General features: G+C 41.1%; 1 protein-coding gene across 4 annotated transcripts in view; it reads left to right on the forward strand.

Annotated features, from left to right (window-relative positions):
- Positions 1 to 15,104, forward strand: part of LOC111953258 (zinc finger CCHC domain-containing protein 2) — a 69,382-nt gene that overhangs the window by 9,640 nt on the left and 44,638 nt on the right. For all 4 annotated transcript variants that reach the window (XM_023972412.2, XM_023972415.2, XM_023972414.2 and 1 more), the window contains exons 2-3: positions 9,577 to 9,715; positions 9,907 to 9,977. In XM_023972412.2, the coding sequence (XP_023828180.1) occupies positions 9,577 to 9,715; positions 9,907 to 9,977 (210 nt within the window). The remainder of the gene's footprint in view (positions 1 to 9,576; positions 9,716 to 9,906; positions 9,978 to 15,104) is intronic.

Raw genomic sequence — 15,104 nt, forward strand, 5'->3', positions numbered from 1 at the left:
AACTCACGCCCTGACCAACTAAATAAATACAAAAACAAAGGAAAACAGGTCAGGAACGTGACATGTGTAGTTAACTAGTAATTATGTTAAGATTGATTGTTTTTTATAAGATAAGTTTAATGCTAGCTAGCAACTTACCTTGGCTCCTTGCTGCACTCGCGTAACAAGTGGTCAGCCTGCCACTCAGTCTCCTCGCGGAGTACAATGTAATCGGCGTCCAAAAATGCAGATTACCAATTGTTATGAAAACTTGAAATTGGCCCTAATTAATCGTCCATGCCGATTTAATCGTTCGACCTCTAGTAGGTGACCAACATAACACCAGGTGGTGGTGTGTTGGACACAGTCACTCATATAGAGCTTGTCTGCAGTCCTGATATCTGTAACTCTTAGCTTACCTGTGTAATATTGACATAAGCTCAGAGAAACTTGTTTTGCGAACATGGGCCTGTTTTATCAATTGCTGGGCTGATAATTGGGCAGTTTATTACCTCTGTCAAATGAATATGTAGTTTAAAGTAGTGTGTATTTGATGTTCTATTTGCAATAAAGATGGTGACGCTACAATAATACACATTTACAATAGGTCTATATCTGAAAATATATACAGCCTGATGATATACATACATTATTTTAAGAACAGGATAGTGTAAAGTCCTTTATTCAACTGAAGAGTATGAATTAGGCTGTTTGAGAATGTTTGAATCCTTAGAACCCTGCATACTCATTGTTTTAAGTACAATAGACCAACATAGCTACTGTAGTATGGTCAAAGCTGTGGGCTGGAAAACCTTGGTAGAACATGGGTAGAGTAGGCATTGTGGTGCTCAGGCTTCAGGCCAATGTATATACTTCTCACTTAAAACATTTGTTTTTTATATTTAATTTCAATGGTGTTTACACCGGAAGGTGATTATGCAACATTATAATACAGGATAACACAGCAATACAAGTAAAGTAAAAATACACAATAATGGCAACATAAATAATGTAGTTATTAGTATGTATTTAATATTAACATCTGATATTCCAGAGGGGAAGCGAAAAAACCTTTTAAGGATTTGGGTATGTCACCTAAAATGACATACCCAAATCTAACAGCCTGTAGCTAAGGACCTGAAGCAAGGATATGCATTTTCTTGATATCAGTTGAAAGGAAACACTTTAAAGTGTGTGGAAATGTGAAAACAATGTTGGAGAATATAACACATTAGAGCTGGTAAAAGATAATACAAAGAAAAAACATGCGTCTTCTATCAAAAAAAACATACTCGTCTTTGAAATGCAAGAGAAGGCCATTATATCACCATTATAGGCCATTATACCCAGTTCCTACATTTGAATATAAAAATTGATTTTATCAAACAAAACTATGCTACATTTTGTCTCTGGGACCCTCAGGATGACAAATCAGAGCAAGAGTACTGAATGTAAGTACATGATTTACCTTCAGAGGTGAATGTATCAAACCAGTTGCCATAATAAAAGTTTTGTTGTTGTGCACTCTCCTCAAACAATACTGTAATAGCTACTGTAAATTGTGCAGTTAGATCAACAAACATTTAAGCTTTCTGCCCATATAAGACATGTCTATGTCCTGGGAAATGTTCTTGTTACTTACAATGTAATGCTAATCACATTAGCGCACGTTATCTCAACTGTCCCGTGGGGGCACACTGACCCCGTAGAGGTTAACAAAACAATCGAGCAATCTCGCTCCTGGAGAATACACAAATATTCAACATGACTAGAGTATGTATGGAGTAATGTTAGCTAAAGTTATTGTTAGATGAGCAATGCTCATTGCATGTATTATACATTAGCAGTTTCCCAAATTATATTATACTTAGCTAGCTGTGCTTTGTGGAAGGATGTGGGGGATATTGTCAACATTGAGTTGTGCCAATGCACGATCTGTCCATGCAGCTAATGTGTCAGCCTTGTTGGCTTGTAGCTAGCTTTCTAATGTTAGTTGGCTAGCTAACTGGCAATAGCAACCAAAGACATTCACTATTACTTATTTGTGCTTATTTGTTTGTGCTTTGATGACACGACCATGTCAAGGCCAACAGTTTACACCGATGACTTCAGCCATGTGAAAAACCTTCCATAGCAAAATATAGCTAGCTTCCTTTGCTTGTAGCTCTCATCCGACTGGTGTTAGCTAGCTACTCTTGCTGTTGCTGCGCAACCCATGTGCTTTGGTCCGGTTTTAGAAATCGTTGAGATTCGACTGAAAATATGTTAGCATTGTCATAAATTCTACAAAAAGGTAGCAAATCGTTTTGAGCACTTGAGAGCGATACGTTTTATTCAAACTGTTGCTCCTACAAACTTATTCTGAACGAAAGGTGGCAAGTCTAATGGTCACTTTGTGGATGCTGTAGGCTCGTTCTTATCCAACGACCAGATATTGAGCTAGGTCAAGGCAAGAAATTGTGTTTTTCCCCAATGCTAACGAACCTGTTAAAAATATGGTACGTGGTTCTCTGTCTCAGCCGGACGGCTCATGACGAGGCGGAGAGTGTGTTTACCCCCAAGTTGATTTGCGAATTTTCATTGACATTTGTGTCTTATTGGCTTAGATATGATGGTGGAAGATTTTAATTTAAAATTGAACTTCAACCAATGCCATACTATTGGGGGGGCTAACACCCCCACAATAATGAGTATTATATCCCAATATCTTACAATAGGCTGAAAGAGTATGGCTAGTTCTCAATGGTTGACATTTGACAGATGGGGGGAAGATGCAGTATTTGTTCAAATTAATCAGCTTTTGCACCAACGGTTAGTAACAAGCACTCTTCCTTTTGAAATACAGTATTTTCTTTGTGGCTTATGAATTGGTCCATCCATTGATGGCCCTAAGTAAGGCTGCGCATCTCATTTGGTCTTTTAGAGTGTGTGACATCTTCATGAAAATATCCAGAATTCTCGCTAGGTGTGGAAAATCCCCACTCGAGTGCTCGAACATACTTGTGGAATAGACACTGGCTGGAATGCACTTTTAACCAATCAGCATTCAGGATTAGACTCACCCGTTGTATAACAGCCGCTATGCCCTACGCTAGGCATTTAATAGTGTTACAGGGGACTGGTTGTCATCTCTTCCTATACAAAAGGCCACCATGGAATCAACCCCCCCAAATACACTTGCTCGTCTTTACGGGCATTTCACAAAGAGTTATGTGCTGTGCTGCGTGCGAGGTATTTGGCCCTGTGGCCTACTGCACTGCAGGCCTGGCGACTCTACAGGGAGAAGGAAGTTATGTCCGAGTGTGGGGCTCAAAACCATGCTGGAAGCCAAGGGCTTGAAACCAACTGAGCATTAGGTGACTGACTGCAGAATATAGGATACGGGGAGGCCAGCCAGGGTCTCAGTTTGTTGACAGAGGGGGATTTCCTTCTTGGGGTGCTGCATCTTAACAGGGTGTCTTCTCTTCTCCTTGTCTACTCGCCGTTACTGATTTAAACAAGCTATTTGGCCAGGTGAAAGCAAATTCCTTATGACTTTATACTGATGCAGGCCTATATTTGTATTGGAGTGGTACAAATATAGGATCAATAACAGACACATCCATGATTTTATTTGCTCCGTACTATATACTGAACACTTCTGTGACAACCTGTGGTCACGTCCTATTTCCACTTGTGTTTCTAGTATAGTTTTAATACAGTTCTGCGTTGGGCAAGCATCCATGTTGGCTGTAGTGTTGTTGACCCACTTGTCCACTGAAATAGTTCAATCTCTATGTGCCTGATGTCATATTTAGCCACTTGGAGAAAGAGAGGTTGAAGCCAGCAGCACGCAACCTCACAACTCGGATTTACTTACACTCTCATAGCCAGCAATTATGATCTGAAGAACAGCTACTCGCGCTCAAGTGAAATGGCGTGAGGTTTAAATGTGTTGTTATAGCAAACACTGTCCCAATCCACCCTCTCCACCCCCGCAGTTTACCAGCAAAGAAGAGAGTTCAGTCACTCTTAGCCTAGAGTGACCACAATTGGACCTCTCAATTCCTAGGACTTTACTAATGAGGTACTTGCTCAAGTACTGGCCTTTTTTTGTTGTTGCCTAGGCTACATCAGGTGAAATTGCTTGGGTATGAGGGTGAATCTCCAACATGTGTTGCTGTGTCCAATGTATAGGACAGGGAGGATAGTGGTAACAGAAAAGTTGCAAATCTGATGTCGAAGAGACGAAAATCTTACTTCACATACTTGGGTTATTTTCTAACTGAGTAAATCCATTTGAATTAATTTACTTTTTTTACAGCGTCCCGTTTTGATTTCAACAAAACTTCCCATATATCTTTGCCCAGGGAAGAAGTGGTCAGAAAGTGACTTTTTGGACCAGAATGTCAATACATTTAGGAGATGCTCAATGTTGACCCATTTAGCATACCATACCATGAGACATCCATGTCTTCATCATTGAAAAATATAAATAGTTTGATATAATTTAAAAGCCTACAAACAGGGTTGTCAAACTATTTTATAACAAAAATAAATAAATAATAGCCTTTTTTTTTTACCTTTTAACGTCAATTATCTATCACGTCAATTATATTTTTTTCATATTCACATGTTGTAGCTTAGACCCTACTTTACATCACCTGAGGTTTTTGTGGTGTGCCCGCCATTGGTTGAGAGACAACATGCTCTTGAATACAGGGTGGGTGTCATTTCAATAATAGAAATAGAATGACCTATCCCTCCAGACCACTGTAATTTAGCTGGTACACCATTGACATTTAACTTGAATTTACATTTTTACTTCTAATTACTACCACAAAGATGGCGGCCGGTCCACCCACTGTTGAATGTGAACTTAAATGGTCATGTCTATTCTATGATCTATATTTATATGATTTCAAAAGGTTTCCTATGGAGGGTTGACAGTATAATTTAAACCACGGATATTCCCATTCAATTCAACATTATCTGATGTGTGGTCCAGAGGAGGCTGGTTGGAGGAGCTATAGGAGGACGGGGTCATTGGTATGGCATAAATGGAACGGAGTCAGACGTGGTTTCCATATGTTTGTTTGATACCGTTCCAATGATTCCATGCAAGCCATTACAATGAGCTCGTCCTCCTATAGCTCCTCCCACCAACCTCCACTGGTGTGGACCTCCAACCGTCTTTGTGGCACCATTTGAAAGTAGAAATTTCTATTTTATTCCCATTTTAGTCCATTTATCAGCAAAAACATGACACTCGCCCTGTATTCAAGAGCATGTTGTCTCAACCGATTGCGGTCACAACACAAAAACCTCAGATGAAAAAACCTCAGGTGAAAATGAAAGAATATGAGCTTATGCATTTTTAGATACTTTTTTTTAACCTTAAACGTGAATTATGAAATAGTCTGACAACCTTGTTTGTAAGCTTTTAAATGTTATCAATCTCAACCGTTTAATTTCTAGTGATAAAGACATGGGTAAAACATGTTATGGTGGCGTAAAACCGCAAAATAGGTCAACTTTGAGCACCTTTATCTCTTGAATGTTTTGGCATCTTGGTCCAAAAAGTCACTTTGAGTACTTCTACAATGGGCAAACATTTATGGAAAGTTTTGTTCATATCAAAAGGGGTGCTGTCAAAAAGTGATAGAATTCAAGTGGATTTCCCCAACTGTAAGCAGGCTCATAGAGAGACTCCCTCTGCAGTTCAACATGCAGTTCATTACATCAATCTCCACTGAACCATGTTGGATGAAAAAGAGTGATGTCCACTGACTAACCCGTTCCAGAAATAGCCCTTGATGACCTCATGGTGAATCACCTCTCTCCACCGCAGCAGCAGCAGATGTCGAGTTAATGCCAAATGAAATCAGAGCTCCCATTTGGAAGGCCAGTTGTTGTTCCTGGACCATGTCAAATGTAAAGAGGGAGGAAACACTTCAAACCAGCAGACGCTGATGTGGTCGCGGTGTTGTGTTGTGTTTGGCATCATTCAAGTGCCACTGATATAGGACCAAGGCTATCCATCTATTGAATGCTATGGTTGGTTTTCCCCTGGTATATTTGAAGCATACAGGACTAGGCTTTTGCTATTATCATATAAGCCCTAGTACCAGTTCTCCAGTAGCACTACTGTATCTGTCCCCTCTCTCTCTCCTCTGGCTCTGAGGGGCTTGTGCTGCGTTGATATGCCAGGGCTGAACTGTGTTCTGTTCTCCCATGACCTTCAGCGGTGGCATAACTGTCAGTCTGTTTGTCAGCTCTGCCTCCTAGCTGATAGCCAGGGACCAAAGCCCTGACCCCTTCTCATGGGCTGCAAGCAGGGCGTGTGTGCGTGCATAAAGAGATCTCTGGGAATTGATGCAGCAAAACCCATTGTCAATTATGAATATGTAAATGCTAATTGATTCTATCAAGGATGTAATGAAGTACATTAATGCTGTGTTTAGGGTTGCTCATTTGGGGGAATATTCAGAGGTGGAAACTTTCCGTGAGAATATATGGGAATTAATGGAAATAAATGCAAATTGATATTAATACCATTTAAATGTAGATATTTTTTGCATTGGATATATTTACCATATCATATGGAGACAGAAACATACACCTTTTACCTTATCATAAGTAGACATAATTGCAAATGTTTAGAACCTTCCAATAGAAATATAAAAACTATTTACTTACGAATTGAACTTTTAATTAAATGAGTTGACTCTTCACATGGGATGATTGCACTGAACAACAACAAAGGGAATATTGAATGATCCCCAGTGATCCATCGCATCTCCCAAAAATGTTTTCAGCGTACATCTGTAAAATGAAAACCAAAGCTTTAGTTTCTAGGCTGTCTTCCTCTCCTGCTTCCATGTCTTCTCCCTGGACCTCCTCAATGTCCACCTCTTCAACATCAGATTCTGAGGCCTCATCTTCACTGTCACTTTCTAACCTTGTTGAGGATGGCTGGTTGTCAGGCTCAAAAAGCATAAAATGGATGGCCACCAATTTTTCAACCCTTGTATTGGTCAGCCTGTTGCGTGCTTTGGTGTGTTTGTTCCCAAACAAGGACCAGTTGTGCCCTGAGGCGGCTGATGTTGGTGGGATTTGGAGGATGATGGAGGCAACCAGGGAAAGAGCCTCAGATCCACAAAGTCCCTTCCACCAAGTGGCTGATGCGATATGTTGGCACGACTGCCATATTGCATCTCCATCCCAAAGCCCTTGCTTGGAAGTGTACTTCGTCCAGACTGCCAAGAACCTTGCCCTCATCCAGGCCAAGGTGGCGAGACACGGTAGTGATGACACCATAGGCCTTGTTGATCTCTGCACCAGACAGGATGCTCTTGCCAGCATACTTGGGGTCCAACATGTACACTGCGGCGTGTATGGGTTTCAGTTAGAAGTCTTCACGCTTTTTGATGTATTTCAGAACTGTAGTTTCCTCTGCTTGGAGCAACAGTGAAGTGGGCAAGGCAGTACGGATTTCTTCTCTTACATCTGCAAGCAGAGACTGAACATCAGACAGGATGGCATTGTCGCCATCAATCCGTACAATGGCTACTGCTATAGGTTTCAGGAGTTTCAGGCTGCTTACCACTCTCTCCCAAAATACATCATCCAGGAGGATCCTCTCGACAGACTGTGATATGGCCATTTCTTGGAGAGACTCCTTCCCCTCCAGGAGACTGTCAAACATGATGACAACACCACCTCAACGGGTGTTGCTGGGCAGCTTCAATGTGGTGCTCTTATTCTTCTCACTTTGCTTGGTGAGGTAGATTGCTGCTATAACTTGATGACCCTTCACATACCTAAGCATTTCCTTGGCTCTCTTGTAGAGTGTATCCATTGTTGTCTGTGCCATGATGTCCTTGAGGAGCAGATTCATGCAGAAGCAGCACAGCCAATGGGTGTGATGTGAGGGTAGGACTCCTCCACTTTAGACCAAGCAGCCTTCATGTTCGCAGCATTGTCTTTCACCAGTGCAAATATCTGCTGTGGTCCAAGGTCATTGATGACTGCCTTCAGCTCATCTGCAATGTAGAGACCGGTGTGTCTGTTGTCCCTTGTGTCTGTGCTCTTGTAGAATACTGGTTGAGGYGTGGAGATMATGTAMTTAATWATTCRTTGCRCACGAACATTRGACKACCCATCAGAGATGATTGCAATACAGTCTGCTTTCTCTATGATTTGCTTGACCTTCAGTTGAACTCTGTTGAACTCTGCATCCAGCAAATGAGTAGATAAAGCATGTCTGGTTGGAGAGGTGTAAGCTGGGCGAAGAACATTCAGAAATCTCTTCCAATACACATTGCCTGTGAGCATCAGAGGTGAACCAGTTACATATACAGGTCGAGCAAGACATTCATCAGCATTTCTCTGACTACGTTCCTCCATTGAGTCAAAAAAACTTCTGATTCCAGAAGAACCATGAGCTGTTGCTATCGATAAGGTGTCTGATTCATAATTTCCACCTTGAGTAGAAGTAGAGGGACTTTTGTCAGAGGTTGCTTGCTTTATTTACTTAGCCAGATGATTCTGCATCTTTGTTGCATTCTTCACATATGATTTGGCACAGTATTTGAAAATGTGCACAGCTTTTCCTTCTACATTAGCTGCAGTGAAATGTCTTCACACATCAGATAGTGCCCGTGGCATTTTCCTGTAAAGATTAGAATTAATTTAAAAAAAGAAAGAAATACAATGCCATGTACAGATAAATAGTTAAGCAGTTAGATTAAACAACTCCTTTGTAAGATAAATGTTTTAAAATGAAACCTGTATGGAAACAGGTGAATTAACACTCCTCAGTTAGCAGGCTCAAGCTAGCTAAAACTAGCAGAAATTGTTGACAAGTTAGAAATGATTTAAACACACTTTGCTGTAGGATACTATTTACTAGTTAACAAAAAATCATGTATGTCATAAAATATATTCACCCCACCCAGTATTGTAATCAAAACTTACCAGAAAGCATGTAGTCCTTGGCTCCGACAGTGTAGTGGTGTGGGCTCAATAGCATCTCATTAGTGTGCAAGATCTTGAGAATCAGCTGCACATGTGATGGAAGAATGCACTGTGCATGCAGAGGGTTGCAATTCCATTGAATTGGGGATAGTTTAACCAAAATATGCCACAAGACCTAGAATTGCCGTGTGTATCCCACAAAAAAGGTTCATTGTTATAAGCTAACTTTTCTTGATGAATTTAAGCAAAATTCCCCAAATTCCCGGGCTTAACTTCCCATGGAAAAATTCCGGAAATATACCGGAAAGTTTCCAACCCTTTGCAACCCTAGCTGTGTGAGTGTGTGGTGGAGGGCTGGCTGCTGTATGTCTTATCCCCTACGCAAGTGTTCAAAGACCAACTTATGAACAACGGCATGGGTCCCTGAAGGACAAAAGCACCACTGCAACAATGGCACAGGCGGCAACATTTTAGTATTCGACCAGATAGCCGCTCGCTCACACCTGACAGATGTTCTGGGAGCTTGATAGTTTGATTCATCTTGGTGACCTTGCTGTGTGGGATGTCATCTTTTAATTGCCCGAGTGCAGCTGTGATGTTGAAAGCTTTCTACTCACTAGCCCCTTTGTGTTCCGACAGCACAACAAGGCCCAGAAAGCAGAGGAGCATGGCCCAGCAGCAGTCACCATCGAGGCCAGTCTGGGTGAGAGGACCCAGGCACAGGGACAGGCTCGCCACGCCAGCCAGACACCCCCCAGCAGAAGGGCCCAAAGGGAAGGTAAGCCAGTGAAAAACACACAAGTGTATACACACACACCGACCCCCACAGTATTACAAATCCCTCACAGTCAATTGGGAAGAAAATTACAACTGTATGCACAGCCCCATATATTTAAACTATTATTAATGTGAAGTAGTTCCAATAAGACTGTACAGTATGTGCTAATCCTCTTCCCTCTCTCCTCACAGCCGTGCATGTAGAGAAGATCGTGTTGAAGGGGATCTCACGGAGGAGGATAGACAGGGAATACAATTTTGTGGTATGTTCTCAGTCATTGCAGGGTATTAAACTTACCTTTTCCACTGGTCCCACTGATGCTACCAGTGATTTGGTTGCACAAATTTTCTCATATTTAAAAAAAAAAAAAAAAAACATGATCATTGATAATGACCTGGCCTGCATTCCATACGGAATGCCCTTGTGTTCTTAAGTTGATTTGGATAGATTTACAGCAAAGAAAAGAAAGTGAAAAATGTATTTATTGCAGATTTCAAAGTACCATGTGTTATTTTCTGCTAAATCCTCTAGAGGATAGAATTTTAGAAAACGATACCACAACAAACAAAAAATATATAGAATATCCAATGTTTAATTTTTTTCATCTATGTCTACAACAATGCTTAAACCACATCAGGGAACAATTTGAGGTCTGGAAAAAACCTGAGAAATGTAGATTTTGTTTTCTGTAGTTACCCTTTAATTCAGGTGTACCCTTTAACAGCCAGACTGTTGTTTGACTAGCTGTGTTTCTGTAGCCATAGCTGGCGCGAGAGTTTCAAGTTTGGGGAAGCAAATTCTGGCCATACAAATTCACCTTTATAATAAAGGATCACCGCATTTGCAGACTTCTGTAAGATTTACTAATGTGATGAGTATATTGGATAGTCGTAATTTAGGCTAATAATATAACTCAATCACTGTTTGCAAAAAGACTTCAGTGCATGCTTGAGCATGTAGATATGTTTCTTGGCCTTTGATAAACACATTTCATTCAATTCTACTACACCATATGACTGGAGACATTAGCAGAATCTTTTTTAATATGACTAAGTTACAGGGTAGCCTATTCTGCTAACACTGACAAACAGATCAATAAAAACGACATTGTCTGATCCATTTAAGTAAAAATACTTTAAAGTACTACTTTAGTATTTTTTTGGGGTATCTGTACTTTACTTTACTATTTATATTTTTGACACCTTTTACTTCCTGAAGAACTACATTCCTAAAGAAAATAATGTACTTTTTACTCCATACATTTTCCCTGACACCCTGACATCCAATTCACACACATTTTACTGGATGACTTTTACTTGAGTCATTTTCTATTAAAGTATCTTTACTTTTACTCAAGTATGATAATTACGTACTTTTTCCACCACTGTAATTCTGCCAGGTAGGCATAGGCTACTTTGTAGTTCACTTTTAATTGCATTTCCATTGACCCGAAGACAGTTAGGCTATCATTAGCATTGCTAACAGCTACACAAAGTGGTAGACATACAGTCAGGTCCATAAGTATTTGGACAGTCACACAATTTGCATCATTTTGGTTCTGTACGCCACCACAATGGATTTGAAAGGAAAAATAGCCCCCCCCCCCCCCCATTTTAGGGGCTCAAAAGTAATTGGACAAACTAACAATCAAAAATTAAATTGTGAGTTTTGATACTTGGTTACAAATCCTTTGCAGTCGATGACTGCCTGAAGTCTGGAACCCATAGACATCACCAGATGCTGAGTTTCTTCCCTAGTGATGCTCTGCCAGGCCTTTACTGCAGCTGTCTTCAGTTCCTGCTTGTTGGATTCAAGTCAGGTGATTGACTTGGTCATTGCAGAACATTCCACTTCTTTGCCTTAAAAAGTATTGCATTGCTTTAGCAGTATGCTTCGGGCCATTGTCCATCTGCACTGTGAAGCGCCGTCCAATGAGTTTTGAAGCATTTGGCTGAATCTAAAGGAGATAAAATAGCCCTAACCACTTCAGAATTCATCCTGCTGCTTTTGTCAGCAGTCACATCATCAATAAATACAAGGGAAGTAGTTCCATTGGCAGCCATACACGCCCAAGCCATAACGCTACCTCCACCATTCTTCACAGAGGAGGTGGTATGCTTCGGATAATTAATTAATTAATTTCACCTTTATTTAACCAGGTAGGCCAGTTGAGAACAAGTTCTCATTTACAACTGCGACCTGGCCAGGATAAAGCAAAGCAGTGCGACAAAAACAACAGAGTTACACATGGGATAAACAAACGTACAGTCAATAACACAATAGAAAAATCTGTATACAGTGTGTGCAAATGAAGTAAGGAGGTAAGGCAATAAATAGACCAATAGTGGCAAAGTAATTACAATTTAGCAATTTACACTGGAGTGATATGTGCCGACGAGGATGTGCAAGTAGAAATACTGGTGTGCAAAAGAGCAGAAAAACAAATATGGGGATGAGGTAGGTAGTTGGTTGGATGGATGGGCTATTTACAGATGGGCTGTGTACAGCTGCAGCGATTGGTAAGCTGCTCTGACAGCTAGTTAGTGAGGGAGATAAGTCTCCAACTTCAGTGATTATTGCAATTCGTTCCAGTCATTGGCAGCAGCAGAGAACTGGAAGGAAAGGCGGCCAAAAGAGGTGTTGGCTTTGGGAATGACCAGTGAAATATACCTGCTGGAGCGCGTACTACGGGTGGGTGTTGCTATGCTGACCAGTGAGCTGAGATAAGGCGGAGCTATACCTAGCAAAGACTTATAGATGACCTGGAGCCAGTGGGTTTGGCAACGAATATGTAGTGAGGACCAGCCAACGAGAGCATACAGGTCGCAGTGGTGGGTAGTATATGGGGCTTTGGTGACAAAACAGATGGCACTGTGATAGACTGCATCCAATTTGCTGAGTAGAGTGTTGGAGGCTAATTTGTAAATTACGTCTCTGAAGTCAAGGATCGGTAGGATAGTCCGTTTTACGAGAGTAAGTTTGGCAGCATGAGTGAAGGAGGCTTTCTTGCGAAATAGGAAGCCGATTCTAGATTTAACTTTGGATTGGAGATGCTTAATGTGAGCATGGAAGGAGAGTTTACAGTCTAGCCAGACACCTAGGTATTTATAGTTGTCCACATATTCTAAGTCATAAGCGTCCAGAGTATTGATGCTAGTCGGGCGGGTGAGTACGGGCAGCTATCGGTTGAAGAGCATGCATTTCGTTTTACTAGCATTTAAGAGCAGTTGGAGGCCACGGAAGGAGTGTTGTGTGGCGTTGAAGCTCGTCTGGAGGTTAGTTAACACAGTGTCCAGAAAAGGGCCAGATGTATACAGAATGGTGTCATCTGCGTAGAGGTGGATCAAAGAATCACCTGCAGCAAGAGCGACATTGATATATACAGAGAAAAGAGTCGGCCCGAGAATTGAACCCTGTGGCACCCCCGTAGAGACTGCCAGAGGTCCGGACAACAGGCCCTCCGATTTGACATACTGAACTCTATCTGAGAAGTAGTTCGTGAACCAGGTGAAGCAGTCGTTAGAGAAACCAAGGCTGTTGAGTCTGCTGATAAGAATACGGTGAGCAGTTCCTTCCCTTCTCCATACTCTTCTCTTCCCATCATTCTGGTATAAGTTCATCTTTGTCTCATTTGTCCATAGGATGTTGTTCCAGAACTGTACAGGCTTTTTTTTAAATGTTTTTTGGCAAACTCTAACCTGGTCTTTCTGTTTTTGAGGCTTATCAATGGTTTACATCTTGTGGTAAACCCTATGTATTTACTCTGGTGAAGTCTTCTTTTGATTGTTGACTTTGACACAGATACGCCTACCTCCTGGAGGATGTTCTTGATCTGGCCCAACTGTTGTGAAGGGATTTTCCTTCACGAGGGAAAGAATTCTTCTGTCATCCACCACAGTTGTTTTCCGTGGTCTCCCGTGCCTTTTGGTGTTCCTGAGCTCACCAGTGCATTCTTTTTAAGAACGTACCAAATAGTTGATTTGGCCACACCAAATGTTTTTGCTAGCGCTAATGATGGCTTGCTTCACTGGCAGTGACAGCTCTTGGACTCTTTGGACTTCAAGCCATGCTTGAAATCAACTCTAGACCTTTTATCTGCCTACTTGTAAAATAACTAATGAGGGAATAACACACACCTGGCCATGGACCAGCTGAGCAGCCAATTGTCCAATTACTGTTGGTTCCTTTAAAAGTGGGGGATCACTGTGCTGTAATTTCTACACCCGATTTGGAATGTAAATACCATCAAATGTTTTTAATTTCAACTCTAACATGCTATCTAGCTGTGCTAGATAGCTAAAATAATAATAACTTTGTCAATGTCCAAATATTTATGGACCTGACTGTATTAGGCAATCCCGGGCAATCCCGTGCCATTGTTTCCTCTTCAGAAAGTTGGTTTATTTTCAGTCACTTGCACATTACTGTTTGAATAAATCATGAAATTGAAAACATTTAAAAGATCATTGTGAACCAAAAACTAACGTGTCCAGGTAAAAAAAAATCACACTGTCGCATTGCCAAGTCAAGCGGTCGCAAATACGACTGTTTTGGTCGAAGTATCGAACCTTGCATTGCTTGTAGAACAGGCAGTGCAGTGCAGTGGAGTTTCCTGTGAGCGTGTCCTGTGCCAGTGGCATTTGACAGCATGATTCGAGAAGCATTGGCCATAGAGGTCACGACTCCAGGAAAAAGAAACTGAGGAAGGAGAGGGGAGGGGAAGGGGGTGTTACAGGAAATGTTTTCTCCAACTCTTCCCTTCGCCTCCTGAAATATTGAAAGAAATTCCTATCCCTTTTTTTTTATTTACATATTTACTTTCTTCTCTTTTCCCCCTCCGACTCTCTCACCCTCCTCTGTGTAGATTTTTTTTAAAGTAGTGCGATCTCTTGGGGTAAACATCCTGTAGTGTGACTTAAAGAGAGCAATACATACTCTACACCAGGGAGAGAGGGAGGAGGTCATGTGCAGATGAGCTCCCACATTTTTCAGCATGTTTAAAAAAAAAAAAGAAGAGATTTAGAGTTGACAAACTTGGATTTTTGGCGGGGACATATACTGTACAGTATGCTACCCTAAACAACATAATCTTCACTCCAAATCAAAACTCCAAACCTACAACCTGATTTTGGATGGAATTACCTGGAATGCTTCCTACACCCAAGGATTATTATTCTCAAACTATACAGCAAACAAACAGAAACCTGAAAACAACATCCAACCTGGAACTGAGTGAATAATGCTTAGTCTGAAGCATTTTTTAAACTTTTAAAAGCCAAGAATAAAAATACATTTATATATTTTACTTTATAAGGGCTGAATGCTAAGGCTACCAAGCTTGCTAGGACAAAGAGATACAACTTCAATTAGCACTGACGTGTGAAGGGAG

Source organism: Salvelinus sp. IW2-2015, linkage group LG27 (assembly GCF_002910315.2).
Source record: "Salvelinus sp. IW2-2015 linkage group LG27, ASM291031v2, whole genome shotgun sequence".
NCBI lineage: Eukaryota > Metazoa > Chordata > Actinopteri > Salmoniformes > Salmonidae > Salvelinus > Salvelinus sp. IW2-2015.